Below are 21,234 nucleotides of genomic sequence, written 5' to 3'. Positions count from 1 at the left end.
CCAATCTTGAAAGCTCCATCATCCTATCTCATCCCAATCTTACATCTCCCATACTTTGGTCTGACCATGTTTGCTATACTTGGCACCTCTAATTCTTTTGACCTTCTAGATACACTTTCTTTTCTACCTGGCATGCCCAGTGAAGTCAGTCATGTCAGCTACGAGTATAAATGGCTCAACTCCCTCACCACTCTTATGCTTATGTTTTACTCAACTTGCCAGTTGAACTGAATTTCTAGCTAGTTTCCTTTGGCTCCTATTAACATATTTCCAAGATTGTGAAACAAAATTATAAAACTAATTGGTATCTTTAAAAAAAAATGTTTTCAAAGCTCATTGAAACCTTCAAAGCTACTCAATAATGTTTGAACTTACCTCTCTCAGGTCCCTTCTTATTCTGCATAGAAGTTATTCTAAAGCTTTTACCACTTTTCTCAAGTTCTCTAGCCACTCTTTTTAATCCCACCAAACAACAAGAGATAACTTCATTGGGAAAACAGAGACCCTACTTCCTCTCTACTTCCAAACTCATGTCCACCTTCATTCCCTTCTCCTGCTGTTAGAAGATATTATTTTCTCCAATCCTTAATGCCAATTATTCTCCAATCATTAAAGCCAGTGTCCCCATCTGAGTTCTTGTTCTTTTTTCAATCTCCCCACTTCAGCTGTTTCCCATTTTTGCTTCCTTTCTTACTCATAGTCAGGTGTTTTTCCCATGATGAGATATGTGTTCATGAGAAAAAAAAAATCTCACATTCTGCCAAACTCTACCCTGAAAGCATCAGGTTTCTGGAAAAATAAGATTAGAAAAAGATTCCTCAAAACCTATTCAATTTATAATAATAACAATTACAACAATCATAGTACCTGGAGAGATGATTTGGGTCACATAGGCAACCTCTCAGTTTTACTGCCACAACAGATATCAATGTACACTCATATAGAGTTGAAATGCTTTTTAAAAAGTCAGAATGGCTGGTGGGAACTTAGAAAATGGAGATGGGAATGGAAGGAATTCTAAGCCAAAGGCGCTGATTTTAAGATGGGTGTGGGAAGTAGGGCAACCTTCTATCAGCTGAGAATGAAGCAAGTCTGAGAGTAGAACTCTGTAAGAAGAGAGCTGCAAGTGTAGGCAGCTTTACATTCTCTTATAATCCACTAAATTCCTCTTACAGTAGCTGATGTGAGGACTTTTTCTTCCATACCAAAGGTTACAATTCTACTCCCAATATTCTGGAAACTGTTGCCTAGGAAACTTAAACCAGTGTTTCTAAAATTGAATGTGTATAGGAACTATGGAGGGAGCTTGTTAATATGCAGATTTTGATTCACTAGATTTGGAGTGAGCCTGAGACTCTTCATATCTAACAAGCTCCCAGGGGATCTTGATGTGGTCCATAAGGACTACATTTTGAATAAAAAAGACTAAAAGATAAAGCATAAAATCTGCATAATACTTACATTTTCCTCCTATTTTCAGATCTCATATGAGCTAATTTGTTTTACATAAACATATCTTGTAACAGAACAGACTAGATTTCCTATCTCTCTCCACCTCCATTTCCTCAAAACCTTTTACTCACTACTGGTAAAGCAAAAACTCCAGCTTATTTTTCCCCTTATTTCTTCTTCTTGCAACTCAATCTGTTGATTTATCTATATCCTTCTGTTCACCCTGAATTCTTTGGAAAAAAGTTTTAACTATATCTCTGTCTCTAAGCAGCTCCAAGGCAAGGACTATATACTACTCATCTTTATATTTTCAGGCACATAGTACAGTGCTAAATATATAATTAATAATAGTAATAGTTGTTATATAATGAATGCTACTTATATGCTAAGCACTTAAAATAAGTCAATTCATTTCAATATCACCACAATTATATATGGTTTATAGCAGTGTTTCTCAATCTTTTTCATTATTGCCCACCAAAGGAGCCATTTTAGACTTTTTTTCTAATGCCCCCCATGACATTTTAATACCTCACATGTACTACATATCTACTTATGTTGCTAGGTATTGAGCTTAAGAGATACACACACCGTTGTAATATCTAAGATTTATTAATCCCAGGTACCAATTTTTGGTGCTTTGGAGACAATTTTGCTGCCAATGAGAATGCATTTTACAGATGTGAAATTGAGACATAGAGAGATTAAGAAACTTGTCCAAGGATACATAGCTAAGAAGAGACAATAAATATTGAATGAATAGAATAATAATTGAATAATTGGGTGAATACATGGAAGGATGAATGCTACAAAGAAAAATACTACATTTCCTGACTGAAGAATGCTCACAGTCTAACTATGTTGTGTATGTCAGTCTTCCCTACTATAGCTACAGATACCTGAAGCCCAGTCTATTTGGGCCATAGAAAATGCTCTCAAAATGTTTTGTTGCTTTAACATGCTGTAGAATAAAAAATTAATGTACTTTATAGTGTAATGTAATGTCATGTAATATAAAAAAGTTATAAGCAATGGCAGTCATTATAAATCCAAATTGTAATAGGAAAAAAGGAAAAAAAGCCTTTAAAAATACTTGAAATAAATTTGGTCACTTGAATTATGATCATACATTTGAAATATTTTCCCCCGGGGAAAGTGTTTGTCCACGAGTGGGCCCATCTCCGCTGGGGAGTGTTTGATGAGTACAATGATGATGAGCCTTTCTACAGCACTAACTCAAAGAAAATTGAAGCAAGGCATGACCATTTAAATTGTCTTAAATTACTTCAGGCTGAACTTCTTGTTTTCCTTAGTTTGATTTCTTTCAAAAATCATTTATTAATTTTTGTCCCAATGGAGATAACAGATGCTATATCACAAAACAGTGCTTTTCTTTTTTGTTAGAAAAATGTATCTTAAAGTAGCTGGTTGTCCATGTAAAATACACATAATTTCAAGAGCATTTGGTAGCCAAATTGACATACATTTACACCTCTCTACCACAGCTGCCAGAATTCACTTGCACTGAAGTTTATGCTCTGTGTAAAGGTCTGTATTACATGCTAGGAGATCAAAATTATTTACATTACAAAAGAATGGGGAAAAAATGGGTAAGAAGAAGCGGTGAATGCTGGCTGAGTAGGAAACCAACCAGCTTCAAAGAACCAAAGAGGAATTTCTTGGGATTTAAGGTTCATTTTGAAATACCAATCTAACATCATAGTTAATAGACAATCCTCTGGGTTATGAGATCAAGATAGCAAAATAGCTAGGGAATTGGTTTAAAATTAGGTGCCATCAATGTTAGAAGCCCTACTGGGCTGAGAACTCGTCACAAATATGCAAATTGAAAGATACATGATTTCAAGGAAGGCCCCATTGCATCAGTTTCAGGACACCTATTTTAAATAATATTACATTGATTATATTTATTTACATCATATTCCCACTAAATGCCTAGCCTCTGCTACAAAATATGCATCATGGCTGTTAATATAGATAACACCATACATTCTCTGAGTTTGGGGCAAGAGAAACAGACATGTTTAGGAGACTCCCTAAATGATTGAATGAAATCTAGTTATCACTTCCTGAATTTGAACTGGAAACACATTTTAAAAAATGGATATATTCACATCCCAGAGTATTTATTGTAATCACTGCCACTTGTGGCCAATTTCATACAATAAAACATATGTCTATAATGCTGGCACCATTTTTTACAATCTGCTGACCTTGTCAACACCTCATTCTTTGTTTCCAGCCACTCCTTTGAATAGCAATACTCTTTGATAATCACAACACTTGTGGTTATGCCACACCCACTCTTTAGAGGGATAACTTTTTTAACTTTTAGCTTTTTTAACAACAAATCTATCTTTAAGCTAAAGTGATTATTGAGAGTAAATGGGTTCACAAGTTCTCTCCTCTAGATGCCTACAGTCCATTTACTGCCTCAAAGCCAGCAGGAGAAATGTCTGTAAAAGGAGCACCTCCAGCCATTTGAGTCTGAGCAAGACAGCAGCAGCTTTCATATAAGCTGAAAATTCAGTCATTGTACATAGCTGCAGGTCCCATTTAAAATTTCTTTTGCAATTTCATGAAAAATAGAAAACTGGTCTGGTAGAAACCCTTAAACTGTGCTGTCAGAATATTACGTGTATGGTATACAAATCAGAATAAAAACATTTATATGAGGAACATTGTGAATAGAAACACTTAAGATTTTCAAAAATTCTTAATGGTTAGGTTGCTTCAATGACTAACTGTCATATATTTTCAGATGTTCTACAGGAATTTCTGGTGTAAATAGAGTTTATAAGTGTCGAGAAAACAGCTGTGTAACTCAGATGCAAAACTGATTCTAAGACAAAACTGTATGAAAAAGATTGTCAATTCTTCCCTGATAAATATCAAACTGAAAACACATCCATAATGTTTATGCAAGATATTGATTCTGTAAGTATACCAATAATTACTTTAGATTGTATATTTACAATCAAAGGGCATTATCATGTTTATAAAATATCTGTGCAGGTGACTTGAGGGATTAGATGTATTAATATAGAGTTCTTTGAACATTGGCTGCTACAGAGTAAAGCACTCAACTAGTGTGCTATTTATTATTATTACTATCATTCTTATTGAAAATCTACAATGCTATGATATTGACTCCTCATTGAATCATATTTAACTCAACAAACAAAAAATTTGCAGAACAGATCTTAACTTTTGTCAGGTATGTACTTAGATCTTTAAATGCATTATGTATAAAACTTTTTTCATCATGTTAAACTTTTAGATTATTGAATTCTGTAATGAAAAGAACCATAACCGAGAAGCTCCAAGCCTACTAAATAAAATGTGCAATTCCAGAAGCACGTGGGAGGTGATCAGCAATTCTGAGGATTTTAAAGACACTGTGTCTATGGTGGAACCACCCCCTCCACCTGTCTTCTCATTGCTGAGGATCAGTGAAAGAACTGTATGCTTAGTTCTTGATAAGTCTGAAAGCATGACGGTAAGCTTCATGGGGAAATTTGGGTATGAGTTGGGAGGAGATACCACACGTTACAGTAGTGATGAGGCTAGAAGAAGACAAATGTGTAAAGAGGCTTGGCTTCAGTGGCCTAGGAAAGAGAGATGAGAGCCCTGATGGGTTACCAAAGAGCCAATTCCAGTCAATCCATTGGTGGAAAAGTGGTAGAGAGAGGCTAGGAGGCAAAGAGGAATGCGCAGAGGTAGAGACTTCGCCTCTCAGGATTCAGCTGCACATGTTTCACCGTTTGGGAAGTCTAGTCCCCAGTGGGTGGGGAGATTTCACCCTCTAATTGGAGTCCATCCTCTACAGTCTGGATTGATTCTGTGAACTCTTGGGAGTGGTTTCACTTTGAGACAACTGGTACAGATGCCTTAAAGTATAATTAGGAGTCTCTAAGTTGTGAGTCATCACCCCCAATTCTAGCCCAAACCCCACCTTACCCTCCAGCTCTTATTTGTGCAGTTTGCAACCCAAAATTAGCTCTAGTTAAAAGTGTGTGCCCTTTACTACACTATCATATGTCCCATAATACACAGAACTGTATTTCTCAGTTTTATCAACTCAACAAACTTATAATTGCTTTCTTTAATAACACGAATTACTGTTCATAGAAAATTCTTATCAACACACACATATGTGATCTGCTATCATTTGCTAATCAAATACCACCTGGTTGTTTTTCTTATCTTTTTGATTCAGATTTTTAATCGCCTAAATCGAATGAACCAAGCAGCGAAACATTTCCTGCTGCGGACCGTTGAAAATGGACCCTGGGTGGGGATAGTTGACTTTGATAGTACTGCTCACATCAAAAGCAAACTAATCCAAATAATAAGTGTCAATGAAAGAAGAAAGCTCTTGGAGAGCTTACCTACAGAAGCCTCAGGAGGAATTTCCCTCTGCTCTGGAATTGAATCTGCTTTTCAGGTGAAAATTGTTCTGCAAAAATAGTTTGTCTTTCTTAATTTTTAAGGATACTTCTATGTTAATTTCTACTATACATATTACTGCCTAATTTTAACATAATTAATAATAAGAAGCACAGTCCTAAGCATATAGAAAGAAGCTCAATTAATTTTCTTGATGAATCAGTTAATCCATGAATAAATTGATGGGTGAATAAGCATCTATAAAGTCCCACTTTGGGGATTTTATCTTCTTATCATGCAAAAATCAGTGTCCAAGAAACGTTTCTTAAATAAACAAATATGCTAATGCAGCAACAGTCACCAATTTTTAAAGCAATAAATGAATTGATATGATTCCACTTTGGGCCAATCCTCATTTTAGTTTCTGTGACATTCTGTTAGGGCAATCTGATGTTGATCTGTTAAAGCAGATGCAGCAGGGACTGTTACCTACATTTAGGGTAAAGAATCCTGGTCAGAACATGCGTTTTGGGATCAGACTACTGGCTCTATTACTTACTAGACGTGATCTAGGCAAAATTTTCAGTCTCTTTGGACTTTCAATGCCTTATCTACAAAATACAGGAAAATAAGAATGCCTATCTCATAGGGTTATTGTGAGACAAGTGAAATGATACACGTTCATACTTAGAACAGTATTTATTATATTGTATAGTAAATATATAATTCACAACTATCATTATGAATTTTATTTTTATCCAAATGGTCATCTTGAGCTCAAAATTAATATCAATTGTGTCATTTTCCTGTTTAGAAATCTTCACTGTTCCCTCATGATCTATAAAATTAAGTCTAAATTCTTCAGTCTGATGTTATTTAAAATCTTCTTATCCTGTGATAAAATTGCCTTCACCTCTCTTGCCAACATTTTTTCTCAGTTCTCCCTTCCCAATGCTCTATGCTCCAGCCAACTTACTGTGCACACTGTTCTCCAAGCCCACTATGTACTAACAGCCTCTATACCTTTGCCTTTGTAATTCTGCCTAAAGTGCTTCCTTCTTTCCCATCTTTGCATGTTAAAATTCTACTAATTCTTCAAAATCCTTGCTCCTTCATGTAACTTTTCTTGCTATTCCCAACTCTATTGAATCTCCCTCCTTTATGAATTGTGCAGCATTTTTAATGTAACTTTCTAACATGAAGTCCTGGGTTCAAACCTCAGTTGTTACATACTAGTTTTGTGATCCTAAGCACAATTCTTTACCTCCTTAGTCCTCAATTATTTCATTAGTAAAGGGGATAATGGAAGCTAGTACACAGGATTGCTCATGTTTTTATTTATTCAGCATATGTTTTTGTCTGCTTGTTACATGCCAAGTCAAGTGTAGAAGCCACTGGGATACAATTAATTCTCTGCTCTGGTGGACCATGCTATTTAAAAGGGGAGCAGAGGGCGGCGAAATAGAGAGACGTGGAGTGCATCCCTCTCCACAGATGCATTGGGAATGCACGGAAGGACGCAGTCATTCCCACAGAGAACCAGCTGAACACCAGCAGACAGCCTCGGACACCAGAAAGGGCTGCGGGGAGCCCGACATAGCCGGTAGGGAGGCATCTACGAGGGCTCAAAGAGGGTGAAGCAGCGGAGCTGTGGCAGATGGGAGGGAGTGAGAAACATACGGAGGGTCCACGGCGCAGCTCAGTGTTCCCGGACCGAGACATTGATCCGCGGCTGAACCGAGGGTCCAGGAGCGGGAGCGTGGGAACCGGAGAGCTGGTTCAGGGGGAGAAACATTGTTGCCGGTAGGGTGACGGACCGAGAGGACAGGAGGGAGGAGGTCCGCGGAGAGGAGTGCCCGTCCCTGAGAGCTGCCCGGCCATGATGGCGGCTAGAGACTGCAGGCTCACGGGCAGGTGGGAGGAGCCGCGCGCGTAGCCTCTCCCTCTCTTTCGGTGCCTCTGCAACAGGCAGTGGAGAGACGCCCTGCGGGCCACCTAAGGCGCTCAGGGATAACAAGCACCCTCAGGCGCTCGGGCGGGGCTAGATTAAAACCCCTTGCAACGCCAGCAGCAGGGAGGCTGCCCAGAGGAAAAAAAAAAAAAAAAAAAAACAACAGCATCAATAAGAATAAAACCCCGAGAGAGGCCCAACTCTAAGACTTTCTGTTTACGCCTGAGCCACCAGAGCCCTCTGCAACAGGCACCTCCAAGCCTGACAGAAACAACAGTGCGCCACTGCTCACTCACTCCCAGGAGAAGGAGCCACTATTGTACCCTCTCCCTCCCCACACACCGACGCTTACAGACGAACAATAAAGGAACCTCTGCTGGTCATAGAATAACGCAAAAAAAACCCAAGGCAAGGAGAAGGACACTTACAGCTGAGACGCTAAGGAAACAGAAATAGTAGTATCAATACCTATTGAACTGGTCCATTCTGGGATCAGTTCTGGATTTTTTTTTTTTTTTGGATTTATTAAATACGATCTTAGCCCTAAGGGATCTACAAGTTTTATAACATAATTTTTTAATGATATTTTTTATTCTTTTATTTTTTTTATTTTTTTTTATTTTTTTATTTATTAAATATGATCTTAGCCCTAAGGGATCTACAAGTTTTATAACATAATTTTTTAATGATATTTTTTATTCTTTTTTTTTTTTTTTTTTGCCTTTTTATATACTTCTATATCTAGCTAAGTTTTTGGTAGTACGGACAAAATATCTCTCATACTTTCCTTTCATCCCTATCTTTTATACATTTCTATTCCTTTCTTTTTATTTGCATATTTCCAACCACAGTACGCTTTCTGTTCCCCTTTCTTCCAGCCTTTTTAAGTTTATTTTATCTTAACATACTTATAAGCAACACTATCGGTCTGCTCAGACTCCTTGCTCTATTCTCCAGATGAGGCACTGCCTTGGTATTTAATATTAGGCTTTTGTCTTTATCTTAGTTCCTAGTACAGTTGTCTAATTACATTCTGAGAATCTCCATTCTCTCTGGTGGTACTCCAGCTCTTTTTCTATATTTGATCCTAGCTTACAAAATCTCCCTGGATTGATGTTTGTAGGTGTAGGGTGTTATTTGTTGTTTGTTTGCTTTTGCTTTTGTCTCTGATTTGTTCTGTTTCAGTTGTCAATTTCTGTTGGGTTTCTCTTTGAATATCTGATAGCACACTGGGGTTCTGTCAGGTCTTTCTAGAGCCTTATGTCCTAACAGATTCAGTAATTGTGTGTCTTATATATGTATGTGTTTCCTAGACTTAATATTCGTTTAATCCAATACTTGGACATTCGTCTGAGGCTTGGACAGTCTTCTATAAACACCTCTATCGCCAGGACAAGTAACCCCAAAAGTTTGGACAACCATGAGGAAACAAAGAAACACCATGCAGGCAAAGGAGCATGAAAAAAACCCACAAGACCAAATAAATGAAGAGGAAATAGGAAAAATGCCTGAAAAAGAATTTAGAGTAATGATAGTAAAAATGATACAAAATCTCGATAACAAAATAGAGAAAGTACAAGAAACAGTTCATAAGAACTCAGAAAAACAAACAGCAATGGATAACAAAATAACTGAAATTAAAAATACTCTAGATGCTATAACCAGCAGAATGACTGAGGCAGAAGAACGAATAAGTGCGTTGGAAGATAGAATGGGGGAAATAACTGCCACAGAGCAGGAAAAAGAAAAAACAATAAAAAGATTAGAAGACAGTCTCAGAGACCTCAGTGATAACCTTAAACGTACCAACATTCGAATTATAGGCATTCCAGAAGAAGAAGAAAACAAGAAAGGGTCTGAGAAAATATTTGAAGAGGTTATAGTGGAAAACTTCCCCAACATGGGAAAGGAAATAATTCACCAAGTCCAAGAAGCACAGAGAGTCCCATACAGAATAAACCCAAGGAGAAATACACCAAGACATATATTAATCAAACTAATGACAATTAAACACAAAGAAAAAATATTAAAAGCAGCAAGAGAAAAGCAACAAACAACATATAAGGGAAAACCCATCAGGATAACAGCTGACCTTTCTACAGAAACTCTGCAGGCCAGAAGGGAATGGCAGGATATACTGAAAGTCCTGAAAGAGAGAAACCTACAGCCAAGAATACTCTACCCAGCAAGAATCTCATTCAGATTTGATGGAGAAATCAAAAGCTTTACAGACAAGCAAAAGAAGAGAATTCAGCACCACCAAACCAGCCTTACAACAATTGCTAAAGGAACTTCTCTAAGTAGGAAACACAAGAAAAGGAAAACACCTACAAATACAAACCCAAAACAATTAAGAAAATGGTCATTGGAACACACATGTCAATAATCACTTTAAATGTCAATGGATTAAATGCTCCAACCAAAAGACACAGACTGGCTGAATGGAACCAAAAACAAGACCCTTCTATATGCTGCCTACAAGAAACCCACTTCAGACCAAGGGATACATATAGACTGAAAGTAAAGGGATGGAAAAAGATATTCCATGCAAATGGAAGTCAAAAGAAAGCTGGAGTAGCAATACTCATATCAGACAAATTAGACTTGAAAGTAAAGACTATTACAAGAGACAAGGAAGGACACTACATAATGATCAAGGGATCCATCCAAGAAGAACATATCACAATGGTAAATATCTATGCCCCCAATATAGGAGCACCTCAATACATAAGGCAAATGCTAACAGCTATAAAAGGGGACATCGACAGGAACACAATAATAGTGGGAGACTTGAACACCCCACTTACATCAATGGACAGATCATCCAAACAAAAAATAAACAAAGACACACAAGCTTTAAATGACACATTAGACCGTCTCGACTTCATTGATATTTATAGGACATTCCATCCAAAAATGATAGACTACACTTTCTTCTCAAGTGCACACGGAACATTTTCCAGGATAGATCACATCTTGGGTCACAAATCAAACCTCAGCAAATTCAAGAAAATTGAAATCATATCAAGCATCTTCTCAGACCACAACGCCATGAGACTAGATATCAATTACAGGAAAAAAACTGCAAAAAATACAAACACATGGAGGCTAAACAATTCACTCTTAAACAACCAAGGAATCACTACAGAAATCAAAGAGGAAATCAAAAAATATCTAGAAACAAATGACAACGAAAACACAACAACCCAAAACCTATGGGATGCAGCAAAAGCAGTTCTAAGAGGGAAGTTTATAGCAATACAGTCCTACCTTAAGAAACAAGAAAATGATCGAATAAACAACCTAACCTTACACCTAAAACAACTAGAGAAAGAAGAACAAAGAAACCCCAAAGGGAGCAGAAGGAAAGAAATCATAAAGATCAGAGCAGAAATAAATGAAAAAGATAGGAAAGAAACCATAAGAAAAATAAATAAAACTAAAAGCTGGTTCTTTGAGAAGATTAACAAAATTGATAAACCATTAGCCAGACTCATCAAGAAAAAAAGGGAGAAGATGCAAATCAACAGAATTAGAAATGAAAAAGGAGAAGTAACAATGGACACCTCAGAAATACAAAACATCATGAGAGACTACTACAAGCAACTATATGCCTATAAATTGGATAACCTGGAAGAAATGGATACATTCTTAGAAAAATACAATCTTCCAAGACTGAACCAGGAAGAAATAGAAACCATGAACAGACCAATCACAAGTACGGAAATTGAGGCAGTGATTAAAAATCTCCCAACACACAAAAGCCCAGGACCAGATGGGTTCACGGGCGAATTCTATCAAACATTTCGAGAAGAGTTAACACCTATCCTTCTCAAACCCTTCCAAAATATTGCAGAAGGTGGAACACTCCCAAACTCATTCTACGAGGCCACCATCACCCTGATACCAAAACCAGGCAAAGATATCACAAAAAAAGAAAATTACAGGAATGGGAGGGGGAGGATGGGGGGGACTCGAGGGGGGGTGAGTCAAGGAAGGGAGGGAATACGGGGATATGTGTATAAAAACAGATGATTGAACCTGATGTACCCCCCCAAAAAAATAAAATAAAATAAATAAAATAAAATAAAAGGGGAGCAGATAATGAATGAATAAGCAATGTAAAAAAATTCAATACAGATTGCAAGAAAATGTTATAAAGGAACCAAACAAGATAATGTGATAAAGAGGTACTGGGAAAAGGAGTGGAACTGCCTACTTTAGGTAGAGAAGCCTCTCTGATAGTCATATTTAAGCTAGGACTTGAAGGATGAGAAAGAGCCAGTTGTTAAAGAAGAAAGGAAAGTCTCATAGGAAAGTGTAGAAAATAAGTGAATTATTCTAATAAATGAGAGAATCCAGTGATGCCAAAGTTCAGTATATCAGGGGGAATATGAAATGTCATTGGAGAGCAAGGCAAGGGCCAGATCTTTCAAAATTTCAAAACCTATGATAGATGTTTTTTTAATTTATTTTAAGTACAACAGAAAGCTATTGAAGGGTTTTAAGCATTGGAGCGATGTGACCAACTTATGCTTTAGGAAGATGCTTCTAGTTGCCCTAGTTTATGAAGATGACTGTGAAAGATTATAGGGAGCAAGAGTCACAGTGGGGAAACAGGTTGGGAGCCTGAACTTAGATTAAATGACAATGTATAAAACATTTAATACACAGCAAGGGTACAGTAAACGGTAATGACCCAAAGCTCAATAAACATTTTTAAATTGAATTCAGTTCTTTCCATGAATGCAGAAACCATGTAGTTCCTGCTGAATGACTGATACATTGTTAGTATTCTGTAAATAGACTAATACAAGAAAGGGAGAGGTGAAGGAGAGAGAACTCCGCCTTTAGATCTTCATTTTGCACTCTAATGTACAGGGGAAGTGTGATGAAAATGCTGTAAATGTATAAATAATTTCCTATATTTTGCAATATACACAAGAGGCACTCCTTATCTCAAAATATACAAAAAACATAATGAAAGTGGTCATATTGTTCTCTGACACCAGGTGTACAAATGAATTTCTACATTCCAAGCCCCTATTGTGCAATTGTGTATATACCTCCACTCTTCCATTCTATGCCCATAAAAGCCCCTACTAATCCATTGTGGCATTTTTCTTCCTCTTGTCCTGGACTCAGTTTTTGAAAATTGTGCTCCAAGAAGCCACAACCAATTAAAATTGTCAAAGAAATTAAAATACATTTGCTATATTTCTCAAACTGTGTAGTGTTGGAGTTTGATGTAGGAAAATGGTTCAAACCACATAAAGAACTCAATAAATATAGTCAGTGTATTCTCTGGCCACCATCTATATGCATAACTCTGCTAATTACTTTTGGAGATAAAACAAAAATTATATAACCTAACCTCAAGTTGCTTAGAAGTTTCCATGTCTTTTATTTAAGAGCTACTGAGGGTTTCCTAATTTGAAATTTGTGAATTAGTTACATTGTTTTTCTAAAAGGTTATACATTGTTTTTTTTATATTGTTAGATCTTTAATCCATTTAGCTGTATGTACAGCTGACTTTATACACCAAAGAATTTTTCAGAGGGTAGTCTAGTCAAAGAAAGCAGAGAGATATTCAATGCCACTTACCCAAATTCTATTTTTGATGTCTGGTTGACCTGAGTTCCCTAGGCTAAATTCTCATTGTAATTTAACCCAGGAAAATTGTCCACAACCTTCTTTCCACATAACTACATTTGAGCAAACATTCCCTGTGGCAGGTGGACAGAATTAAAAGTAAGGTAATTCCCCACGAGGTTGATTGTAGATTATTACTTTAAAGCATAGCTTTTTTCATCTTTTCTGCAGTTTTATTTCCTCTATTTTTTTCCAGTTCCCCACAAGTTCATTTGTTTTAGGGATACTTAATAATTAATGCCCTGAATTATGTTTGCAGGTAATTAGAGAAATATATCACCAAATAGATGGATCTGAAATAATACTGGTGGTTGCTGGGGTGGATAAAAGTGTAACAAATTGCATGGACGTGAAACAAAGTGGAGTCATTGTTCCTTCTATCACTTTGGGGCCACATGCTGATCAAGCAATCATAGAAATGAGCACTATAACAGGTAAAATATGACCTATATATTCTAGCCCTTTGATAGCAATGCATAAATGTAGAGGATGACAATTCGATAACTGCTCTTAAGTTCCTACTCTGCAGGTGTTGTGCCAGGAGCTTGAGACCAGAGCTAAACCAGACTTAGTGTCTAAGATCAAGGCACTCACAGTCCAGCTGTCTGGAGAGACAAATAAAACTACTAATCAGATAGCATAATAAGATAACACTCCTCCATAACAGGAGACATACATAGGAATCAAGCACTATGTGAGAAGAGAGAGCTGTTAATTCTCCCAGGGTTGTACAGAGTCAGGGAGAGAAGGCATGAGAGATGAGGTGACTTTTGAGCTTGGCCTTGAACAAGATGTTGACAGGATGTTTACTGGAGGAAAAAAAAAGGGGTGAGAGAAGATGATCAGTTTATGAGTAAAAAAAAATCATATTGGGATGACAATGCAAGGCAAATTGAAGGATAATGGGAAATATATGAGACTGAGGGGTAGGAGGGGGACAGAAGCTGAGGCTGTATAGATCTAAATAGAAATGAAGTTTATAGGTAAACATTTACTTTGGTAGCTGTTATCTTACATACCCAGACGTGTGATGAAAATGGACATCTTTTCAGTGCCTTCTTTTTTTTTCCTTTATTGGAGTATAATTGCTTTACAGTATTGTGTTAGTTTCTGCTGTACAACAAAGTGAATCAGCTGTATGTATACATATATTCCCATATCCACTCCCTCTTGAGCCCCCCTCCCACCCTCCCTATCCCACCCCTTTAGGTCTCCACAAAGCATCAAGCTGATATCCCTGTGCTCTGTAGCAGCTTCCCACTAGCTAGCTATTTTACATTTGGTAGTGTGTATATGTCAGTGCTACTCTCTCACTATGTCCCAGCTTCCCCCCCTCCCCCCACCCTGTGTCCTCAAGTCCGTTCTCTATGTCTACATCTCTATTCCTGCCCTGCCACTAGGTTCATCGGTACCATTTTTCTAGATTCCATATATGTGCGTTAGCATACAGTATTTGTTTTTCTCTTTCAGATTTACTTCACTCTGTATGACAGCCTCTAGGTCCATCCACCTCATTACAAATAGCTCAATTTTGTTCCTTTTTATTGCTGAGTTATATTCCATTGTATGTACGTGCCACATCTTCTTTATCCATTCATCTGTCGATGGACATTTAGGTTGCTTCCATGTCCTGGCTATTGTAAATAATGCTGCAATGAACAGTGTGGTACATGTATCTTTTTGAATTATGGTTTTCTCTGGGTATATGCCCAGTAGTGGGCTTGCCCATGGGCTCATATGGTAGCTCTATTTTTAGTTTTTAAAGGGACCTCCATACTGTTCTCCATAGTGGCTGTATCAATTTTCATTCCCACCAACAGTGCAGGAGAGTTCCCTTTTCTCCACACCCTCTGCAGCATTTATTGTTTCTAGATATTTGATGATGACCATTCTGACCAGTGTGAGGTGATACCTCATTGTGGCTTTGATTTGCATTTCTCTAATGATTAGTGATATTGAGCATCTTTTCATGTGTTTGTTGGCCACCGGTAATGTCTTCCTTGGAGAAATTTCTATTTAGGTCTTCTGCACATTTTTGGATCAGTGCCTTCTTAAACATAGTAGAGGATACATATTTTAAATCATCAGGATGATTTAGTAATAATGTAATGAGTATCAATTGTATTAATTTGGCTTTTAATATTACCAAATATATATTTGTTTTTTACATACTTTGTTATACAAACTCCTATCATTTTTAAAGTGTTTTTATGACCAATGTAATTTATTTTATCTCAAGTAGCCCTCAAAGTAGTCATTTTGTGGACTTGTCTCCATTGCTTACCATTTTTCCATCTCCTCATTGCCAGCTATTGTCATGATATCTCAATATAGCAGCTCTTTAACCTTTCTGATTTTCTGATCTGACCCACACTGGTTGGAAAATCTGGAGGCCAACACTGATAGAACTGTATCTTTAAAAATACTAAATAATTCTCTTCAAGGGATGGGAAGTCTGTGAATTTTAATGCATGGATATAACATATTTCTAGTATTCTATGACTATTTGATATATTTCAGCCAGAAGGTTCCTGGATAAGTGGGATGCAAAGGAAGCCACTGAATCAACATTTGGATTTAATCTTTAACTTATCTGATTTTGGTCAATTTACCAAAACTGTGTTTTGTTTTGTTTTTTTTACATTATTACCTTACTAATCACTAAAATGTGACTACTTATTTTTTAGAAAGTAACTTTGTTAATGCATTTGTAACTTAGGAGGAACTCATGCCTATGCTACAGATCAAGTTCAAAGCAACGGCCTCATTGATGCTTTCAGGACCTTTGGGTTAGGAAACACCAATCTGTCCCAGCAGTCTCTTCAGGTAAGGTTCCCACTCCTTGGGTTTTCATATTTGCACTTAGTGATAAATAAGAAAGAGAATTTGATAGTTTTATGTTTTGAGTATAGTAAATTTTTCTCATAGTAAATTTTTTAACTCTTACTTTGGAGTATATTTGATTAACAATGTTGTAATAGTTTCAGGTGTACAGCAAAGTGATTCAGTTATACATATACCGATACATGTATCTATTCTTTTCCAAATTCTTTTCCCATTTAGGTTGTTACATAATATTGAGCAGAGTTCCCTGCCCTATACAGTAGGTACTTGTTGATTATCCATTCTAAACATAGCAGTGTGTACATGTCAATCTCAAACTCCCTAGTTATCCCCCCAACCCTTCCCCCTAGTAACCATGAGTTCATTCTCTGAACCTGTTTCTGTGTTGTAAATAAGTTCATTTGTATCATTTCTTTTTAGATTCCACATACAAGTGATATCGTATGATACTTCTCTTTCTCTGTCTGACTTACTTCAACTCAGTATGACAATCTCTAAGTCCATCCATGTTGCTGCAAATGGCATTATTTCATTCTTTTTAATAGCCGAGTAATATCACATTGTATATATGTACCACATCTTCTTTATCCATTCCTCTGTTGATGGACATTTAGGTTGCTTCCATGTCCTGGCTATTGTAAATAGTGCTGCAATGAACATTGGGGTACATGTATCTTTTTGAATTATGGTTTTCTTTGGGTATATGCTCAAGAGTGGGATTGCTGGGTCATATGGCAGTTTTTTTAGTTTTTAAGGAACCTCCATATCGTTCTCCATAGTGGCTGTATCAATTTACATTCCCACCAACAATATAAGAGGGTCCCCTTTTCTCCACACCCTCTCCAGCATTTATTGTTTGTAGATTTTTTTGATGATGGCCATTCTGACAAGTGTCAGGTGATACCTCATTGTAAATTTGATTTGCATTTCTCTAATAATTACTGATGTTGAGCATCTTTTCATGTGTTTGTTGGTCATCTGTATGTCTTCTTTGGAGAAATATCTATTCAGGTCTTCTGCTCATTTTGTGATTGGATTGTTTGGTTTTTTTGATATTAAGCTGCATGTGTTGTTTGTATATATTGGAGATTAATCCCTTATTGGTTGCTTTGATTGCAAATATTTTCTCCCATTCTGAGGGTTGTCTTTTCGTCTTGTTTATAGTTTCCTTTGCTGTGCAAAAGCTTTTAAGTTTAACTAGATCCCGTTTGCTTATTTTTGTTTTTATTTTCATTACCCTAGGACATGGATCAAAAAAGATCTTGCTGCGATTTATGTCAAAAAGTTTTCTGCCTATGTTTTCCTCTGAGTTTTACAGCATCTGGCCTTACATTTAGGTCTTTAATCCATTTTGAGTTCATTTTTGTGTGTGGTGTCAGGGAGTGTTCTAATTTCATTCTTTTACATGTAGCTGTCCAGTTTTCCCAGCACCACTTACTGAAGAGACTGTCTTTTCTCTATTGTATATTCTGGCCTCCTTTGTCATAGATTAAGTGACCATTGGTGCATGAGATTATCTCTGGGCTTTCTATTCTGTTCCATTGACCTAAATTTTATTTTTGTACCACTACCATACTGTCTTAATTACTGTAGCTTTCTATTATATTCTGAAGTCAGGGAGGCTGATTCCTCCAGCTGTTTTTCTTTCTCAAGATTGTTTAGGCTATTTGGGGTCTTTTGTATTTCCATACAAATTGTAAAAATTTTCTGATCTAGTTCTGTGAAAAATATCATTGGTAATTTGATAGGGATTGCATTGAATCTGTAGATTGCTTTGGGTAGTATATTCATTTTCACAATGTTGATTCTTCCAATCCAAGAACATAGTATATCTCCCCATCTGTTTGTATTGTCTTTGATTTCTTTCATCAGTATCTTATAGTTTTCTGCATACAGGTCTTTTGCCTTGTTAGGTAGGTTTATTCCTACGTATTTTATTCCCTTTATTGCAGTGGTAAATGAGATTGTTTCCTTAATTTCTCTTTCTAATCTTTCATTGTTAGTGTATGGGAATGCAAGAGATTTCTGTGTATTAATTTTGTATCTTGCAACTTTACTAAATTCATTGATGAGCCCTAGTAGTTTTCTGGTGTCATGTTTAGGATTTTCTATGTTTAGTATCATGTCATCTGCAAACAGTGACAGTTTTACTTCCTTTTTTCCAGTTTGGATTCCTTTTATTTCTTTTTCTTCTCTGACTGCCATGGCTAGGACTTCCAAAACTATGTTGCATAAAAGTGATGAGAGTGGACATCCTTGTCTTGTTCCTGATCTTAAAGCAAATGCTTTCAGTTTTTCTCCATTGAGAATGAATGTTTGCTGTGTGTATGTCATATGGCCTTTATTATGTTGAGGTAGGTTCCCTCTCTGCCCACTTTCTGGAGAGTTTTTATCAAAAATGAGTGTTGAATTTTGTCAAAAGCTTTTTCTGCATTTATTGAGATGATCATATGGTTTGCATTCTTCAATTTGTTAATATGGTATATCACACTGATTGGTTTGCATATATTGAAGAATCCCTGCATCCCTGGTGCATGATCCTTTTAATGTGTTGTTGGTTTCAGTTTGCTAGTATTTTGCTGAGGATTTTTGCAGCTATGTTCACCAGTGATATTGGCCTGAATTTTCTTTTTTTGCGGTATCTTTGTCTGGTTTTGGTATCAGGGTGATGGTGGCCTCATAGAACAAATTTGGGAGTGTTCCTCCCTCTGCAATTTTTTGGAACAGTTTCAGAAGGATAGGTGTTAGCTCTTCTCTAAATGTTTGATAGAAATTGCCTGTGAAGCCATCTGGTCCTGGTCTTTTGTTTGCTGGAAGATTTTTAATCACAGTTTCAATTTCATTACTTATGATTCGTCTGTTCATATTTTCTGTTTCTTCCTGGTTCAGTTTTGGAAAGTTGTACTTTTCTAAGAATGTGTTCATTTCTTCCAGGTTGTCCATTTTATTGGCGTATAGTTTATTATAGTAGTCTCTTATGATTCTTTGTATTTCTGTGGTGTCAGTTGTAACTTCCCCTTTTTCATTTCTAATCTTATTGATTTGAGTCCTCTCCCTTTTTCTCTTGATGAATTCTGGCTAAAGTTTTATCAGTTTTGTTTATCTTCTCAAATAACCAGCTTTTAGTTTCATTGATCTTTGCTATTGTGTTCTTGATTTCTATTTCATTTATTTCTGTTCTGATCTATATGATTTCTTTCCTTCTACTAATTTTGGGGGTTTGTTGTTGTGGTGGTGGTGGTGGTGGTGGTGGTGTTCTTCTTCTTCTTTTTCTTCATCTTCGTCTTCTTCTTCTTTCTCTACTTGCTTTAGGTGTATACATTGTTTATTTGAGATCTTCCTTATTTCTTTATGTAGGATTGTATTACTATAAACTCCACTCTTAGAACTGCTTTTGCTACATCCCATGGGTTTTGGGTCATCATGTTTTCAGTGTCATTTGTTTCACTGTCATTAGGTATTTTTTGATTTCTTCTTTGATTTCTTCAGTGATCTCTTGGTTATTTAGCAGCATATTGTTTAGCCTCCATGTGTTTGTGTTTTTTTAGTTTTTTTCTCCTGTAATTGATTTCTAATCTCATACCATTGTGGTTAGAAAAGGTGCTTCATATGATATCAGTTTTCTTAAATTTACTGAGACTTGATTTGTGACCCAAAATGTGATCTATCCTGCAGAATATTCTGTGAGCACTTGAGAAGGAAGTGTATTCTGCCACTTTCAGGTGGAATGTCCTATAAATATCAGTTAAGTCTATTTGGACTATTGTGTCATTAAAGCTTGTGTTTCCATACTGATTTTCTGTCTGGATGATCTGTCCATTGATGAAAGTGGGGTGTTAAAGTCTCCCACTGTTATTGTGTTACTGTTGATTTCTCCCTTTATGGCTATTGTATTTGCTTTATATATTGAGGTGCTCCTATGTTGGGTACACATACATTTACAATTGTTATATCTTCTTCTTGAATTTATCCCTTGATCATTATGTAGTGCCCGTCTTTGTCTCTTGTAACAGTCTTTATGTTAAAGTCTATTTTCTCTGATACAAGTATTGCTACTCCAGCTTTCTTAAGGTTTCCATTTTCATGGAATACCTTCTTCCATCCCCTCTCACAGTAAATTTTTAATTAAAATCAGGACTTTAATATGAAATTATTCATACAATTACATGAAGAAATTAGAGTTTATGTGTGTGAATACGATAGTAAATGACTAAAAAGTAGAAAGTAATTATACCCAAAAAAAAGTATGTCCAAAATTATGCTTTAATAATGTAAATAAATATTATTTACCATTTAATAAACCAATGCGTAAAGTTAATCCACTACACTTTTTTCCTAAATAGATATTACCTTTAATATTTATGGATGGGTAATTCAGGGATTATCTTATGTATTTTAGCATGGATGTAAACCAGATTTTCACACAATGAAAGTAGTAGTGCTAAGTTACAATATGAAATCATAACCAGGACAAGACTTTGAAGCTCTTTGTGTCTCATTTCCTCATTTGGAATATGAAACCTTATGAAATTTCTGAGCTAAAATTCCTGGGACTCATTATGAAGTTTTAAGCTTTTGAAACAATCAAAGACAGTAAGAAAATTGTGAATTTCTAGGCTTTCTAGTTAAGTGAATCAAATACGTAAATATAAATTTAAAGAAGGACTGAACAGTGAACAAATAGCACTGGCATATATATTGATTGTTTCTTTTTCTTTTCCCAAATGGGTTAGATTAAGAAATAACATCAAAACCTAATAATGTCAAATTTTCACTCCCAAAGTTAGACTTTGTCCAGTAATATAGCACCTATTATTCTAGAAATTCATTTAAAATATAATACTTCCATGCCCCACTGCCCTGCCACTTGACAGCTGTGAAAAAGATTCAAAGTCAAACAAATGTACCCCAGAACTTGGCCTGT

At 36.3% G+C, this 21,234-nt stretch overlaps 1 protein-coding gene across 1 annotated transcript in view; it reads left to right on the top strand.

Moving 5' to 3' along the window:
* Positions 1-21,234, top strand: part of LOC130860318 (calcium-activated chloride channel regulator 4-like) — a 65,280-nt gene that overhangs the window by 13,332 nt on the left and 30,714 nt on the right. The window contains 7 exon segments of the mRNA XM_057748379.1: positions 2,595-2,708; positions 4,235-4,300; positions 4,302-4,410; positions 4,754-4,972; positions 5,693-5,920; positions 13,726-13,900; positions 16,186-16,292. Coding sequence (XP_057604362.1) covers positions 2,595-2,708; positions 4,235-4,300; positions 4,302-4,410; positions 4,754-4,972; positions 5,693-5,920; positions 13,726-13,900; positions 16,186-16,292 — 1,018 coding nt within the window.

The sequence above is a fragment of the Hippopotamus amphibius genome, chromosome 1 (assembly GCF_030028045.1).
Source record: "Hippopotamus amphibius kiboko isolate mHipAmp2 chromosome 1, mHipAmp2.hap2, whole genome shotgun sequence".
NCBI lineage: Eukaryota > Metazoa > Chordata > Mammalia > Artiodactyla > Hippopotamidae > Hippopotamus > Hippopotamus amphibius.
The sequence above is the reverse complement of the archived record's forward strand: the minus strand, read 5'-3'. Positions and strand labels throughout refer to the sequence as shown.